The sequence below is a fragment of the Sinocyclocheilus anshuiensis genome, unplaced genomic scaffold, assembly GCF_001515605.1.
Source record: "Sinocyclocheilus anshuiensis isolate Anshui unplaced genomic scaffold, SAMN03320099.WGS_v1.1 scaffold743, whole genome shotgun sequence".
Classification (NCBI taxonomy): Eukaryota; Metazoa; Chordata; class Actinopteri; order Cypriniformes; family Cyprinidae; genus Sinocyclocheilus; species Sinocyclocheilus anshuiensis.
Window position 1 is genome coordinate 532,447 of NW_015552601.1, and position 13,963 is coordinate 546,409.

A 13,963-nucleotide genomic window follows, 5' to 3' on the forward strand; every position below is an offset into this window, starting at 1 on the left:
CACACACACACACACACACACACACACACACACACACACACACACACACACACACACACACACACGAGTTTAACACACACCACTGCCATCAGCACTGACGCTGCTGTGAACACAGAGGACAGCTCTTACGCAGGTTCTCCTGCTCCAGCTCCAGACGCCTCTTCCTCTCGTCCTCCAGCTGCTGTCTCCTCCTCTCCTCCTCCTCGCGCTCCTCTCTCTCCCGCTGGGCCTGACGCTGCCGCCATATCTCCGCCAGCAGAGACAGATACCTCCTCCGGCAGATCCGAGCACGGTAATCTACACAAGAGACGCAGTCAAGTATTAAACACACTCGAACGACACAAAACAAACTCATCTAAAATAAGCATAAATCAGGTTTACAGTAATACACTTAAAGGGTTAGTTCACCCAAAAATGAAAATTAGCCCATAAATCACTCACCCTCAAGTCATCCTAGGTGTATATGACTTTCTTCTTTCAGACGAATCCAGTCGGAGTTATATTAAAAATTGTCTTTGATCTTTCAAGCTTTGTACTTCTAATAAGTGACCGTTGTTTTGTTTTGATCTCTCCGCTGCGCTTCTGCGTTCGTCACTTCTGAGCGGCGCATGCGCAACGTCGACCTCATACGTCACGCGCCCGGAACTGCTTCCGTTTACAACAGTGCGCGCAAGCTACATTAAAGTGATTATTACATTTTAAATATGGTTATTTTTCTTACAAAAATGCATCGATTCACTACAGAAGGCCTTATGCAACACACGCTGACTGCCGTTAAACAACTTGAAAGATCAAAGACTATTTTTAATATAACTCCGTCTGGATTCGTCTGAAAGAAGAAAGTCATATACACCTAGGATGACTTGAGGGGGAGTAATTTATGGGCCAATTTTCATTTTTGGGTGAACTAACCCTAAGCCTGAATTCTTTTCATTCTGAGGCATTGAATTATACAGAGACAAATGTGAAAATACAAGTCAAAAGTAAAAACATTTAGAAAAATTATGAATTGTTTTCAAATCACTTCTGCTCACCAAGGCTGCATTTACTTGACCAAAAATACAGTAAAAACAGAAAAATACTGAAATATTTTTTACCATTTAATAGGACTGTTCTCTAGGTGAATATATTGTAAATTGTAATTTATTCCTGTGATCAAAGCTGAATTTTCAGCATCATTACTCCAGTCTTCAGTGTCACATGATCTTCAGAAATCATTCTAATATGCTGATTTGCTGCTCAAAAAACATTTCTAATTATTGTCAATGTTGAAATCAGTTGTGCATCTTTTAAAAAAATTGAATTGAATTAAATTAAATTTAAAATACAACTTCTTTTATTCCTCAGGGACACATTAAATTGATCAAAAGTGACATTTATAATGTTACAGAAGATTTCCATTTTAAATAAATGCTGTTATTTTGAACTTTATATTCATAAAAAACATCTGGAAAAAATGTATCATGGTTTCCACCAAAATAGGAAGCAGCGCAACCTGAAAATTCATCTTTGATCACAGGAATAAATGACATTTTAAAATATATTACAATAGAAAACAGTTCTTTTAAATTTGTGTATTTAATAGATATTTAAATGTTCCATTATTTATTTAATAAATGTAATAAATATTTAAAGATGTAATGTATTATGCAATACATGTAAAACTTAATAAATAATGATAAAATATCATAAAAATAAAATTAAAATTAAAATACAAATAATAAATACATGTATACATAATATAAAAAATTAATAACTTACATAAAATCTAAATATATGTAATATTTCTATTGATTACACACTTTTAATAATAATTTATTAAAATAATAATTTAATAAATTATAAAATAGTTAATTTATGTATATTTATTATATTATTATTACTACTACATTTTAATAAAATGTATATTTACTTTTTTAATTTTGTGAAACTGAAATTTACATTTTAATTTCTTAAGTATTTTTTTTTAATTGTAAAAATATTCCACAATATTACTGTTTTTACTGTGCTTCTGATAAAAAATGCATTATTAAATATTAAATAAATATGGGAGGCTTATATAAATAGTGTATGACCTCCCAAATTTACATTTTAACACAAATTCAGTACTCTGCGACTTGATTAGTCCTGATTACAAACAATAATGCGAACTACGCCACTATGAAGGGGTTACTGAATCATAACAGGCCATTTACATACAAAAGTCTTAAAGGTACAGTCACAAAAACATAACTCTAACTATGGGTCAGAGGATGGAAAACAGCCATAATGACCTTTGATGAAACAAACATTGACATTACGAGTGAACAACAAAAACTAAATAATATATATGGCAGAAGACGTTTTATAATGTCCTCCCATTCATCCTGTGCCATTATTTACATAAGCCACATATCCAGGTAAGTTCACGTCTGAACTTGCTCTGATGAGTGTTTTTATGAGTGTGTTTCTGAGGGGTGATTCAGGCTGCTATAAAACAGTCAAACTTTGAGCCAAGAGCTGTATTTAATATACTCTTATTGAGGAATAAACAAACGAGTTTAATTGCTCCTCACTCTTCTGAATGACAAGCGCCGCTCGTCCCAGTCTCTCCAGCAGACGGGCCAAATCCTCCTGGTGCCAGTACTTAAAAAACAACCGGCACGACCTGAAAGAGCAGCACAAGAGAACTGCTGTGACTTGCTCGATGCGTCAATATTATGAGAGCCATTAAAGTATCTAATGTATCGGTTCATATTATTTTATCACCAGATGTTCAAGCCAAATTAAAGAAATGAATACATGTTAGATCCTGTGACAACATAAACCTGAACACCTTGACAGGACTTACGAAATCTAGACTTTAACATTTTATGAATATGAATGTAGCATTTGGATTTGTAACGTCAGGAGGGCAAGTAGATAATTACAGATTTTTTTTTCCATTTCAGAAGATAAATGTTTCTTTTCATTTCAAGCTCATTGTCATTGTAGTAGTAAATGTGTATTTAATACATATTTAAATATTCCAATAATTATTTAATAAATGTATTAAATATAAAAAAATGTAATGTATTATGCAATGCATAGATTATTTCATAAATAAAATAATAATAATAAAAAATACATTTACATAATGTACAATTTAAATATATGTAATATAGGTGTTATTATTTATTACACACACACACATAAATGTTTTAAATAATTTAATAAATTATAAAATAGTTATTTATGTATATTTATTATATTGTGTTATATTATATTGTTATTACATTTTAATACTTTTTTATTTTTATTAGAATTTTGTGAAATTAATGTTTAATTTAAAATTTTTTAATGCTTTTAAATTATAAATATTTTTAAAATGTTAAATGTTATATAGCACATATATTAACATATATATTACACACAAAACTTTTAAGTATATTACACACAAACTAATAACTGCTTTATACACACACACACACACACACACACACACACACTATGTATTTATATATGTACTATATATTACATTTACATTTATGCATTTAGCAGACGCTTTTATCCAAAGCGACTTACAGTGCATTCAAGCTATAATAAAAACCTTAATTTTTTTTACCAGTATGTTAATAAATTATAGTAATAAACTATTAAATAGTTAATTTATGTATATGTATTATATTTTATTATTATTTATTACATTTTGATGAATTTTATATTTAATTTATCCTGACAGGACTTAAAAATGACAGGAATAAAAATGTGAGTGTTAGGGGTTTGTTCAAATCATTACACCATCATATAAACAATCATAACAGTAATGCATGCCTCAAATACCACTAATAATGCATATAATTTGATTTACTTTATGACTTAAACAGGTTGCAACATGCTCAAACTTACCCGCACTTCCAACCAGAGAGTTCAGTGCTGTTCAGGATCGACACGCAACTGAAAACAACAACAAAAAAAAACAATGCATTTTAATGAAACCAAATAATAAGAAGCTTATTCCCCTCATGTGAGTGATCTTTTAAACATTTGTCAAATGTGCTATTATTATCTTTTATAACAGCACATTATTATTAACAAAAGTACATTGTTATCCATCTAGGTGGGAACTTTTTTCCTGCATTTCTTGGTGCACATTACTTTAACACAGCTCTGATGTATGTGTTGTTCACACCTGCTTTTGTCCAGCGGGAGATCCGGTTTCAGCAGCAGAATGTTGTACCTACAGGACAGAAATGTGAGTCACGCCGCAGGGAATCTGACGCAATGAACTCAGAAAATGTCAGTTTTCCTGCCTGCACACGAACCTCTCGGCAAACTCCTTGAACGCCGGACGCCACGAGAAACCGTCCCGCCGGATTCGGATGGTTTCCATCAGGCCGTTGTATCTCAGCTACAGAGGATGGAAACAGACAATCAGAACACGAATATGATGGACTGGACAACTGAGATTATGAAAGGTGCCATTAGGTCACTTTTAAAGGGAGACTACACAAAAACTAAACTGTTCTGTCAGTATTTATTCACGCTCATACTGTACAAACATCTTCCATGAAACACAAAGAAATCTTAATTTTGCAAACAAGTGTGGATGATTTTTACTGCCAAGCTTCAAAAACAGTCAACAATATTATTGTATCAAAAATAGCAAATGTATCATAAAAGCAGTTTATCCAACTTGTGAGCTATATCATAAAAAAAAATAAAAAAAACGAAGAGTTGTTGTTTTTTTTATTTGAAAGGAAAACTATTCATGTTCATTTTGAGCTCTTCATTGTCAATAAAGTTACTATTTTAAAGGGGTCGTATTATGCTCTTTTACAAAGTCTTGATTTTGTTTTGGGGGTGTACTAGAACAGGCTCTCATACTAGGTTGTTCGAAAAACACATTATTTTTCACATATTTTACATTATTACAACACCTCTCTCCCCAGTCTGGCATGAACGGCTCGAATAGTTCCTGTATCAAATGAAGGCCCGCCTTCTGAAATACGAAATGTGCTGTGATTGGTTAGCTGGGCCAGTGTGTGCTGTGATTGGTTAGCTGGGCCAGTGTGTGTTGTGATTGGTTAGCAGGTGGCTATGGTAAGGGGCATGACATTTCCCGACCACACTGGGTGTGTTGTGATTGGCAGCACTCGGCGCCTGGTCGGTAAAATGTCATGCCCCTTACCATAGCCACCTGCGAGCTTCAGTGTAAATATTGCGTCAAAATCAAATCAAAATCAAATCAATTTGAGCGCGATTTAAACCCGGATGATTGTAACCACTCTAAGTTCGTCTACCTTGGGACAGCTAGCGTGTCTCCGACATAGTGATAACACTCATTGCCTTCTCTAGTGCAGCTCAACCAGGTCTGATCCCATTCGTCGATATTTGTGATATCACAAATCCCGGAAAATATGCGTTGTAGTCCAAACGAGTCGTTCGTTGTAGGTTTTGAAAAGTGATTTCTGTTAAATAAAATATCTCCTTTTGAAGTGGACTTTGAACTTTGTAACTTCGCAGATCTTTTTTTATGCTCAAACAGCAACATTACAGACTAGCTAAAGTTGAAAAAGTGAAAAAGCATAATAGGACCCCTTTAAACAATAATTCTTACAGGCTGCAAAGTGCACTTCCACAAATTTCCAAGAGGTGTCAGTGTTGCACAGTCTTGTAGTTTTTAACAGCACTGCTTATGTACCGAATGAAACTCTACATTCCATGGCTGTACATCATCCGACCATGTGACTTAATAGCTGTTTATGTGTAAACATACATGCACAGACAGAGACAATATGGTCATTTGAGCAGGATGGACCCATCTTACAGAGAACAGATGTTTTTCGAGAACATCCATCCAGAACACTTTAGCACCCAATAAGAAGCACCCTAATTTAGTGGTGGCAAGTTTTACATGGAAAAAAAAGGTAAAATCTACAATGCGTTATAGAACTAGCTGCTCCAACAAGATAATCACTTAATATAGTTTTTAGTCCATATTGGCACTTAAACACAAACCCAGCGGCTCCTGTATCATTAGAGGGATTTGGATTGAGCTCCATCATAACAGCATTAAAAGGCTTGCAGTTTTAAGTACAGCTCACAGAGCTCAGACTCCACCGGAGGGCAGGAAAATCTGAGAACGCATTTGGCTCTGCTGTGGAAAATAAAAGAGGCCCAAAAAGGGCCGAACACAGCAGAGCTTCACTACAGATGCTGAACCCACCTGATCCATCACTAGTTTACTGTCCAGCTGATCTGGCTGCTTGCTTCGGTTGGGTTTGATGCACCGAACAAAGTGCGGACCGGCCGCAAACATCTTCTCCATGAGGACAGCCAGAGAATGCTGCACGGAAAACAACACACAGACATTTAGGCTGTTAAATAAAGGCAGACAGGGTCAAACACACGAGGGAATGTCAGTGCGTCATCATCATGACAATCACAATGCAAAAGATCTTAAATGATCCAAGAAATAGACTTCACTTTCTGAAAATATAATTTATCTTCATTATGAGGTGAAAGACAGGGAAACCGGTTTCCACCACAGAATAAACAAATACAGGTAATTATTAAATAAAGGTAATTTTATCTCACAATTCTGGAAATTATAATCAGAATTGTGAGATATAAACCCAGAACTGCAAGTGTATATCTCAGGATTCTGACTTTTCTCCTCAGAATTGCTGGTTTATATCTTGCAATTCTGAGTTTATATCTCATGATTCTTAGCTTATATCTTGGAATTCAAGATTCAAGTTTTTATCTCGCAACTTTGCGTTTGTATCTCGGAATTTATACTTTGCAATTTTAAATTTATATCTTATTTATATAAAAAAAATTCTCGCAATTCTAAGTTTATATCCCGGAATTCTACATTTATATCTAATTTATATCTTATTTATACCTATCTCAGAGTTTATGTCTCAGAATTCTGAGTTTAAATCTTGGAATTCTGAGTTAATATTTTGCGATCCTAAAATTATATCTTATTTATATCTAAATTATATCTCACAATTCTGAGTTTATATCTCAGAATTGTAAGTTTATATCTCGGAATTCTAAATTTATATCTAATTTATATCTTGGAATTATATCTCAGAGTTTGTCTCGGAATTCTGAGTTTAAATCTTGGAATTCTGAGTTAATATTTTGCGATTCTAAAATTATATCTTATTTATATTTAAATTATACCTCACAATTCTGAGTTTATATCTCGGAATTCTGAGCTTATATTTTGCTATTCTAAATGTATATCTTGCAGTTTATAGAAAAAAAAAAGACAGAATTGTGAGAAAAGTGGTCACAATTACCTTTATTCTAGTTATTTATCCTGTGCCGGAAACAAGCTTCCACAGAAATATGAATTGGATATGTTATTGACAGTTTTTGTGAGATTAATCAATTTAATATTTCTGATACATGCAAAATAGAAATTAATAGATGTACATATTTAAGATGCACATATTTAGATGCATTGATTCCTTTAATTATAGGATGCATTAAATAAACCGAAACAAAAAACATAACTATGATTTTTTTAGAAGCAAAGATTTACCTTGAATTGTGCGCCGACGGACTGCTTCCTGGTTGAGTTAAAGTTGTCATCTGCAACTTGTAACTAAAATTAAAATGCACACAGGATCATGTGGATTAATTATCACTGATCTCACGGTTAAGAGAGTAATTTGCCATTTATACAGCTATAAATATGTTCAAACACCAGCCTATCAAGGTATCTGGGAAATATCACAACATGTGTTTTAACAGACACTCATAAAGTTAACTGGTATGTCAAAATATATATATATATTATATATACACCGCACCTTGGCTTTGCGTGGCATTAGTGTGCCTGTTCGGGAAATTGTGGCTGAAAAAAAAAAGCATAAAGCTTTAAAAAGCATTATATAACAATAATAATGAATAAATGATCAAGGGGAAACTACAATCAAATGCTTTTGTTTGTTAGCTGAAGTTTAAGTATCTTCACTTATTTATACATCAAATAATCTGTGAACATAAAAAAAAAAAATTATGATAATAATTATAATAATTATTATTAAGAACAAATACTTTGGGGAAAAACATTGTAATAAATTAAAAATAATGCAATATAATACAACATTAATTAAAAAAATAACATACAAAATAACAAATACCATAAAAAACATTTAAAGACCTGCAAACAGAACGCTGAGGAGAGGAGTGACGCTGTTGATGAAGAGCTCGCGAATGTTGGCTGGTATCGTGTCTCTGTTTTTCTCAAGAAATCCACTTGCATTGTATTGCACCTGAACAGATCACAAAGACACTTCATGCTGGAATAATGCACACATTATGAAGAAAAAAACACCCTTATTAATGAGTCCCCTCTGGGAAAAATGCATAATAATTTAATTATTAACCAGCACAACAATTCCACCGTTGATCTAAATGAAGTCAGTGATCAGGTGAATTGTGAGGTAACAGTGATGACGATGCTTTTGTACACTCACCTTCCCAGCATAGTGCACAATAGTGAATAGAGGGGTGTGGTTTCGCACAACCTCAAAGTTTGGAGCAGTTTTAAATTTGCTGTTTAACTTGTCAACAAAATCTCGGTCAGTGGCCTGTGGGTGCAGAAATGATTATCACATGCTGTTTGCTATAAATATTGATTTAACGTATTTGAGATTCACTACTCTCTCACAACAAATGCAGTCACATGACCGTAAACAAATGTTACATAGTCCACAATTAATGTCAACTCCACCGTAATTCCACAGAACAGGCAGAGATTATTAACTCTGAGACTCTGAAACTGTTGCTTAGCTTTAATTCAATGGCTGTTAAAATAATTGTTCCTGGTTCAATACAAGTTGAGCTTTATGTGAGCTGTTGATCATCACAGAACACATTTTCATCTTTCAAGAAAGATGCAGCATTTAAAGCTGCATTAAATGCTGCATTTAAAATGAGATAAGCTATAAATAAAAAAGCAAATTCTTATTTAAGTTAAATTATAAATAAAAATGAAATATAAATTTAAAGCGACTGCGATACTTAAAAATATATATAATTTAAATTACATTTTTTGAAGTGTACAAATATGGAGGATTACCACAGAAAATAATGTTTTTTTGTCCTTCAGTTTATAAAATGCAAAAAAAAAAAAGAAAAAAAAAGTGCAGTAAAAAAATGGCTGCATTTACAGTAATACATGCTGGAGGGTTTAATTTAGCAAAAGCAATTATATAAATTTAATTATAAATAATAATAATAATAAGTATTTTCAAATATAATTTTAAAGAGACTGCAATACTTAAATAACTTAACTTAATTACAATTATTCGTTTTTGAGGTGTCCAAATATGTCCAATATAACAAAAACACAGTATTTTTAATGCAGCCCAATGGAGATGATCACATCCATCCGTTTGTAAAATAAAAAAAACCCCTGCTTTTACAATAATACATTTATGAGGCATAATAATTATGTTAATTATAAATACAAAATATCAATAAAAATTAAATGTATTTTAAATAGAATTTTAAAGAGTTGCAATACTTAAAGAAAATTGATATTAAATTATAAAATGTTTCGGTGTATAAATATCAGTTAAATGCACTAAAAAAATCATCAGTTAAATGCATAAACGTAATTGCTGTAAGACAAAAATTTTTTTTTGTTGTATGCATTTGTACAAATAAATGTAATTTTGGCCCTATGGAGGACTTGGCACCATGTTTTCTATTGTGTCTCAGGGTTTAGCAAGCAACCAGTGTACCTGAGGGAAGGCGCTCTGCTCATCCAGCAGTGAGAGAATCCCGATGGGTTTGGTGAGGAACAGGTCCTGAAACAGAGGTGGCATGGGTGAAAGAGTTTTCCATGCTGACAAGCTAAACAGGCCTCAGATCCATGTTACACAACAGGATACGAAGCTGAATGTTATATGAACGTGACATGCATTTAATATGCAGCTTTCCAAACAGGCAGCTGCTGAATACCCATAATTACAGGGCAGAGCTTGCATTTACAGGGGCAGGAATCTCACGTGAGAATGAAAACAAGCTTCAGGTTTCTTTAAGCTTCCCATTCAGCAGCGCGCCGAAGGATTTAGGTCAGAAAACATGCAGAAATTTGAGAGATTCTCAAAGCTACGCGTCTTGCTTTGTCAGCACTTCCTGTGTTTGGGATTTACCACACGGCCGTCTGCCAAACGCAGAGCTCGGGGTTATTTTTGGAGTCAGAGGGAACGAAAATGGGAAAAAAAAAAGAGTTGGAAAAAGTGCACAATAATCACGGAGGGTGAAAACGGTTTTGACGTACCAGTATGGGTTTGTTGTCCTTGAAGCTTATGGTCTCCCATGTGATGCCTTCCTCTTTATATTCTTTCTGTTCCATCAGAAAAATGTGCTGGAGGGAAACGACATGGAAAATGTGATTATTACATTCATGGAGTGGCAAATAATGTCCTGTTGAAAGAACGGCCTGTGTCTGTGATCGAATGTGGCATTTAATGGTTCCTAACATCTGCTGCCTTGGGTTTTCTTCAAGACTTTATTTGAAATAAAGTTAAATGACCGATTCATTTTACAACCCCAAAACGGAAAAAGTTGGGACCTTCTGTAAAAAGCAATGAAATCAAGAATCTGTGATTTGTTCATTCTCTTTAGCTCTTATTTAACTGACAAAAGTACAAAGAAAAGATTTCACTTTGTAAAAATAAACATTTTTATTTTGATGGCTGCAACACACTCCCAAAAAGTTGGGACAGATGCATGTTTAACACTGTCACATCAACTGTCCTTTTAATTACAATGTTTAATCATTTGGGAAGTGAAGATACTAATTATTAAAGTTTTGCAAGCAAAATTATTGCCCAATCTCGCTTGATAAAAGACTTCAGATGCTCAGCAGTCTGTGGTTGTCGTTGTCTGATTCTCCTTTTCACGATAGATTAATATATTTAATAGATTCATTTTGCAAAGAGAAAAAAAAAAACTAGGCAGGACATTCTGGACAGTTTAAATTTGCTAAAGCAATTATATCAATTATAAATATAAATTTTTTATTAAAAATAAGTATTTTTAAATATAATTTTAAAGAGATTGTAATATTTACAATTTTAATAGATTTAAATTATTAAACTTTTAGGTGTACAAACATGCAATATATCCAAAAAAGCCTAATATTTTTAATGCAGCCCCATGGAGGATTACCACTGATGCAATTTATTTGTTGGCCTTTTTACTGACATAGTTAAAATGGAGACTTGAATCAAACTTTGTATGTTTTTCTATACAAATACCAAACTCATAACGAAGCACTATGAAGGACTTACATGGTTGAAGAAATACTGGAGCTGTTCGTTAGCCAGATTAATGCAGAGCTGCTCAAATCGGTTCACAGCAAAGTTTTCAAAACCAAAGATGTCAAGGATTCCTGTGAAGAGAGAAAGTAAATAATAATTGTACAAAATAAGAATTTTCTATCCAGTTTCAGAGAAATGGATGTTAGTTAAGATTTTAATAACAGCTAAGGCTATTGTCATTGCAAGAACAGTGTTGCACAGAGTTAATTATCTACCATTTACTCAGGAGTAAAATAAACAAATAAAAATAATAAAAATAATAATAAAATAAAAAACTAAAATAAAATAAAATAAAAAATGGATGGAAAAATAAAAATGCAATGATCCAGCTGACAAAGATGGCATTTAACAATCAGCCAGAAAGTGTTCAGCAGTTACAGGTTAGTTACATTCAGTCTGATAAATGGGAAAAAATGCAGGAAAACTGTAATATCTGCACTAAACATTGGGTACAGTGTTATTTTGTATTGTCAAGGTTAAGGGATCGCTCATGTTGGAAAACGAGGTATTCACTTGTGATAGGTTGATAAATCTGCAAATATTTCACCATTATGAGATTATTATTTTAAAAGTTCTAAAATTCTAACATCAGACTTATCCACAGATGAAGATGAAAAGATGAAACGGATGAAAAAAATCATTATAATTTAGATTAATTATTTATAATAATTTGCAGTATGTCAGCCATTGAAAAAAACTGTATTGTTAAGCCAGTGTTATTTTATTATAATTTGTGACCCTGGACCATAAAACCAGTCATAAGGGTACATTTTTCAAAATTGAGATTTATACATCAATGGAAAGCTTATTTATTCAGATTTCAGATGATGTATGGTTTGTAATATTTGGCCGAGATACAACTATTTGAAAATCTGGAATCTGAGGGTGCAAAAAAATCTAAATATTGAGAAAATCACCTTTAAAGTTGTCCAAATGAAGTTCTTAGCAATGCATATTACTAATCAAAAATTAAGTTTTGATATATTTACAGTAGGAAATTTACAAAATATATTCATGGAACATGATCTTTACTTAATATCCTAATGATTTTTGGCATAAGAGAAAAATCAATAATTTTGACCCATACAATGTATTTTTGGCTATTGCTACAAATATCCCCCAGCGACTTAAGACTGATTTTGTGCTCCAGGGTCACATTTATATACTATTATAGTTTTTAATAATATTTTGAATTAGATTTCATTTTTTATATTTTCATTTTTAATTTTAATTTTACTTAAAGTTTTAGCAATTTTGTTATGCGCTTTTGCCATTTTTATTATTTTTTAATATAATTTATTTTTATTTTAGTTTAAGTCATTTTAGCACTTCAAAGTTTTTCATCTAATATTTGTGTTTTATTTTATTTCAGCCTTATTTCAGATAAAAGGAGACAAATTTTTCAGTCACAGCATTTCTTACCTATTTCATTGAGCTCCACGTCACAGTCTACTTTAGGAGCGAGCAGTTCGTTGATTTTACTGACGATCCATCCGAACACGCGACCGTAGGCCACCTTAGCGATGGAGTCTCTGGCATCTGAATGAACATATAAAACACACCGTGATCGATATGAAGGGTGTCAGACGCACTAGTGACTTCGAAGTGAAACTGTGCCGCACCTTCAGCCTGCTGCTGGTTGTGGAGTCGCTGGATGGCCTCTCCTCGCGTCACTGATGTGGTGCACGTCAGACTCTTCAGTAAATCCTCTTCCTGAACGCCAAACTGACCCTGCTTACAGAAACGCGCGCACACACACACACACACACACACACACACACACACACACGCACGTAACAGGTATAGAAAGTATTATGTTCATATATGTAGAATTACACCAAAATTTTCAAATGTGTACCTGATATGCCTGTCTGTATGTGTGTGCACCTTCCCCTTTAAATTTCTGAATGCAATGTTGATCCTAATTTCCTGTCTCTGCACTGTGTTTTTACCAAGAAGAATGCATCTCTTCTATGGCTGCACGAAATAATCAAAATAAACTTGAAATCGTGATTTATAAATAAAAATATGTGCTGTATGTTTTAGTGTAAAGAGCGGTACTGTGTTCATTTACATGTGAGCAGCTCATTTTCACTTGGTCGCGCTTTAACATGCATTTGAAAACACAACCATTTTCCCAAATATGTAATGAAAAGACAGGGTTTCTGCAGACATTAACAAGTTAAATTTAAGACTTTTTAAGACCTTTTTAATACCACCTTATATGAAATTTAAGACCTAAACCTGTAATGGAAATACACATTTTATTACATACTTCGTGAGAATATTGAGCAAAATAGCTCACTTGTCATGGTGATACTTAACTATATCATGTTATGAATAAACTAAACATTTAGAATTTTTACCTCAGTGTGTTTCTTCTGAGTTTATGTGCTGTCACGCTCATTTGTTCTGAAGTCTCGAGACAAACAGAGTGAGCCTCAGCAGCGCGAGCTTGTATTCTGTATTCTGCTAACTTACTGCTTATCTTAATATATCTTAATATATTATTATATCCTATAATAACCATTTACTAGGGCTGTGTATCACCAGCAACGTCACGATATGATACATATCACGATACAGAGGCCCCGATACGATACATATCACGATACATGACTGCACTGAATTTCACCTCAGCAGAA

General features: G+C 33.2%; 1 protein-coding gene across 1 annotated transcript in view; it reads right to left on the minus strand.

The window, feature by feature from the left end:
• Positions 1-13,963, minus strand: part of LOC107665770 (myosin-IIIb) — a 45,065-nt gene that overhangs the window by 8,694 nt on the left and 22,408 nt on the right. Inside the window, exons 9-23 of the mRNA XM_016456781.1 lie at positions 12,941-13,049; positions 12,741-12,857; positions 11,289-11,389; positions 10,274-10,360; positions 9,732-9,797; positions 8,460-8,573; positions 8,144-8,255; positions 7,791-7,834; positions 7,520-7,582; positions 6,188-6,307; positions 4,284-4,369; positions 4,151-4,198; positions 3,868-3,915; positions 2,556-2,647; positions 130-297 (exon numbers count right to left, since the gene is read on the minus strand). Coding sequence (XP_016312267.1) covers positions 130-297; positions 2,556-2,647; positions 3,868-3,915; positions 4,151-4,198; positions 4,284-4,369; positions 6,188-6,307; positions 7,520-7,582; positions 7,791-7,834; positions 8,144-8,255; positions 8,460-8,573; positions 9,732-9,797; positions 10,274-10,360; positions 11,289-11,389; positions 12,741-12,857; positions 12,941-13,049 — 1,375 coding nt within the window. The remainder of the gene's footprint in view (positions 1-129; positions 298-2,555; positions 2,648-3,867; positions 3,916-4,150; positions 4,199-4,283; positions 4,370-6,187; positions 6,308-7,519; positions 7,583-7,790; positions 7,835-8,143; positions 8,256-8,459; positions 8,574-9,731; positions 9,798-10,273; positions 10,361-11,288; positions 11,390-12,740; positions 12,858-12,940; positions 13,050-13,963) is intronic.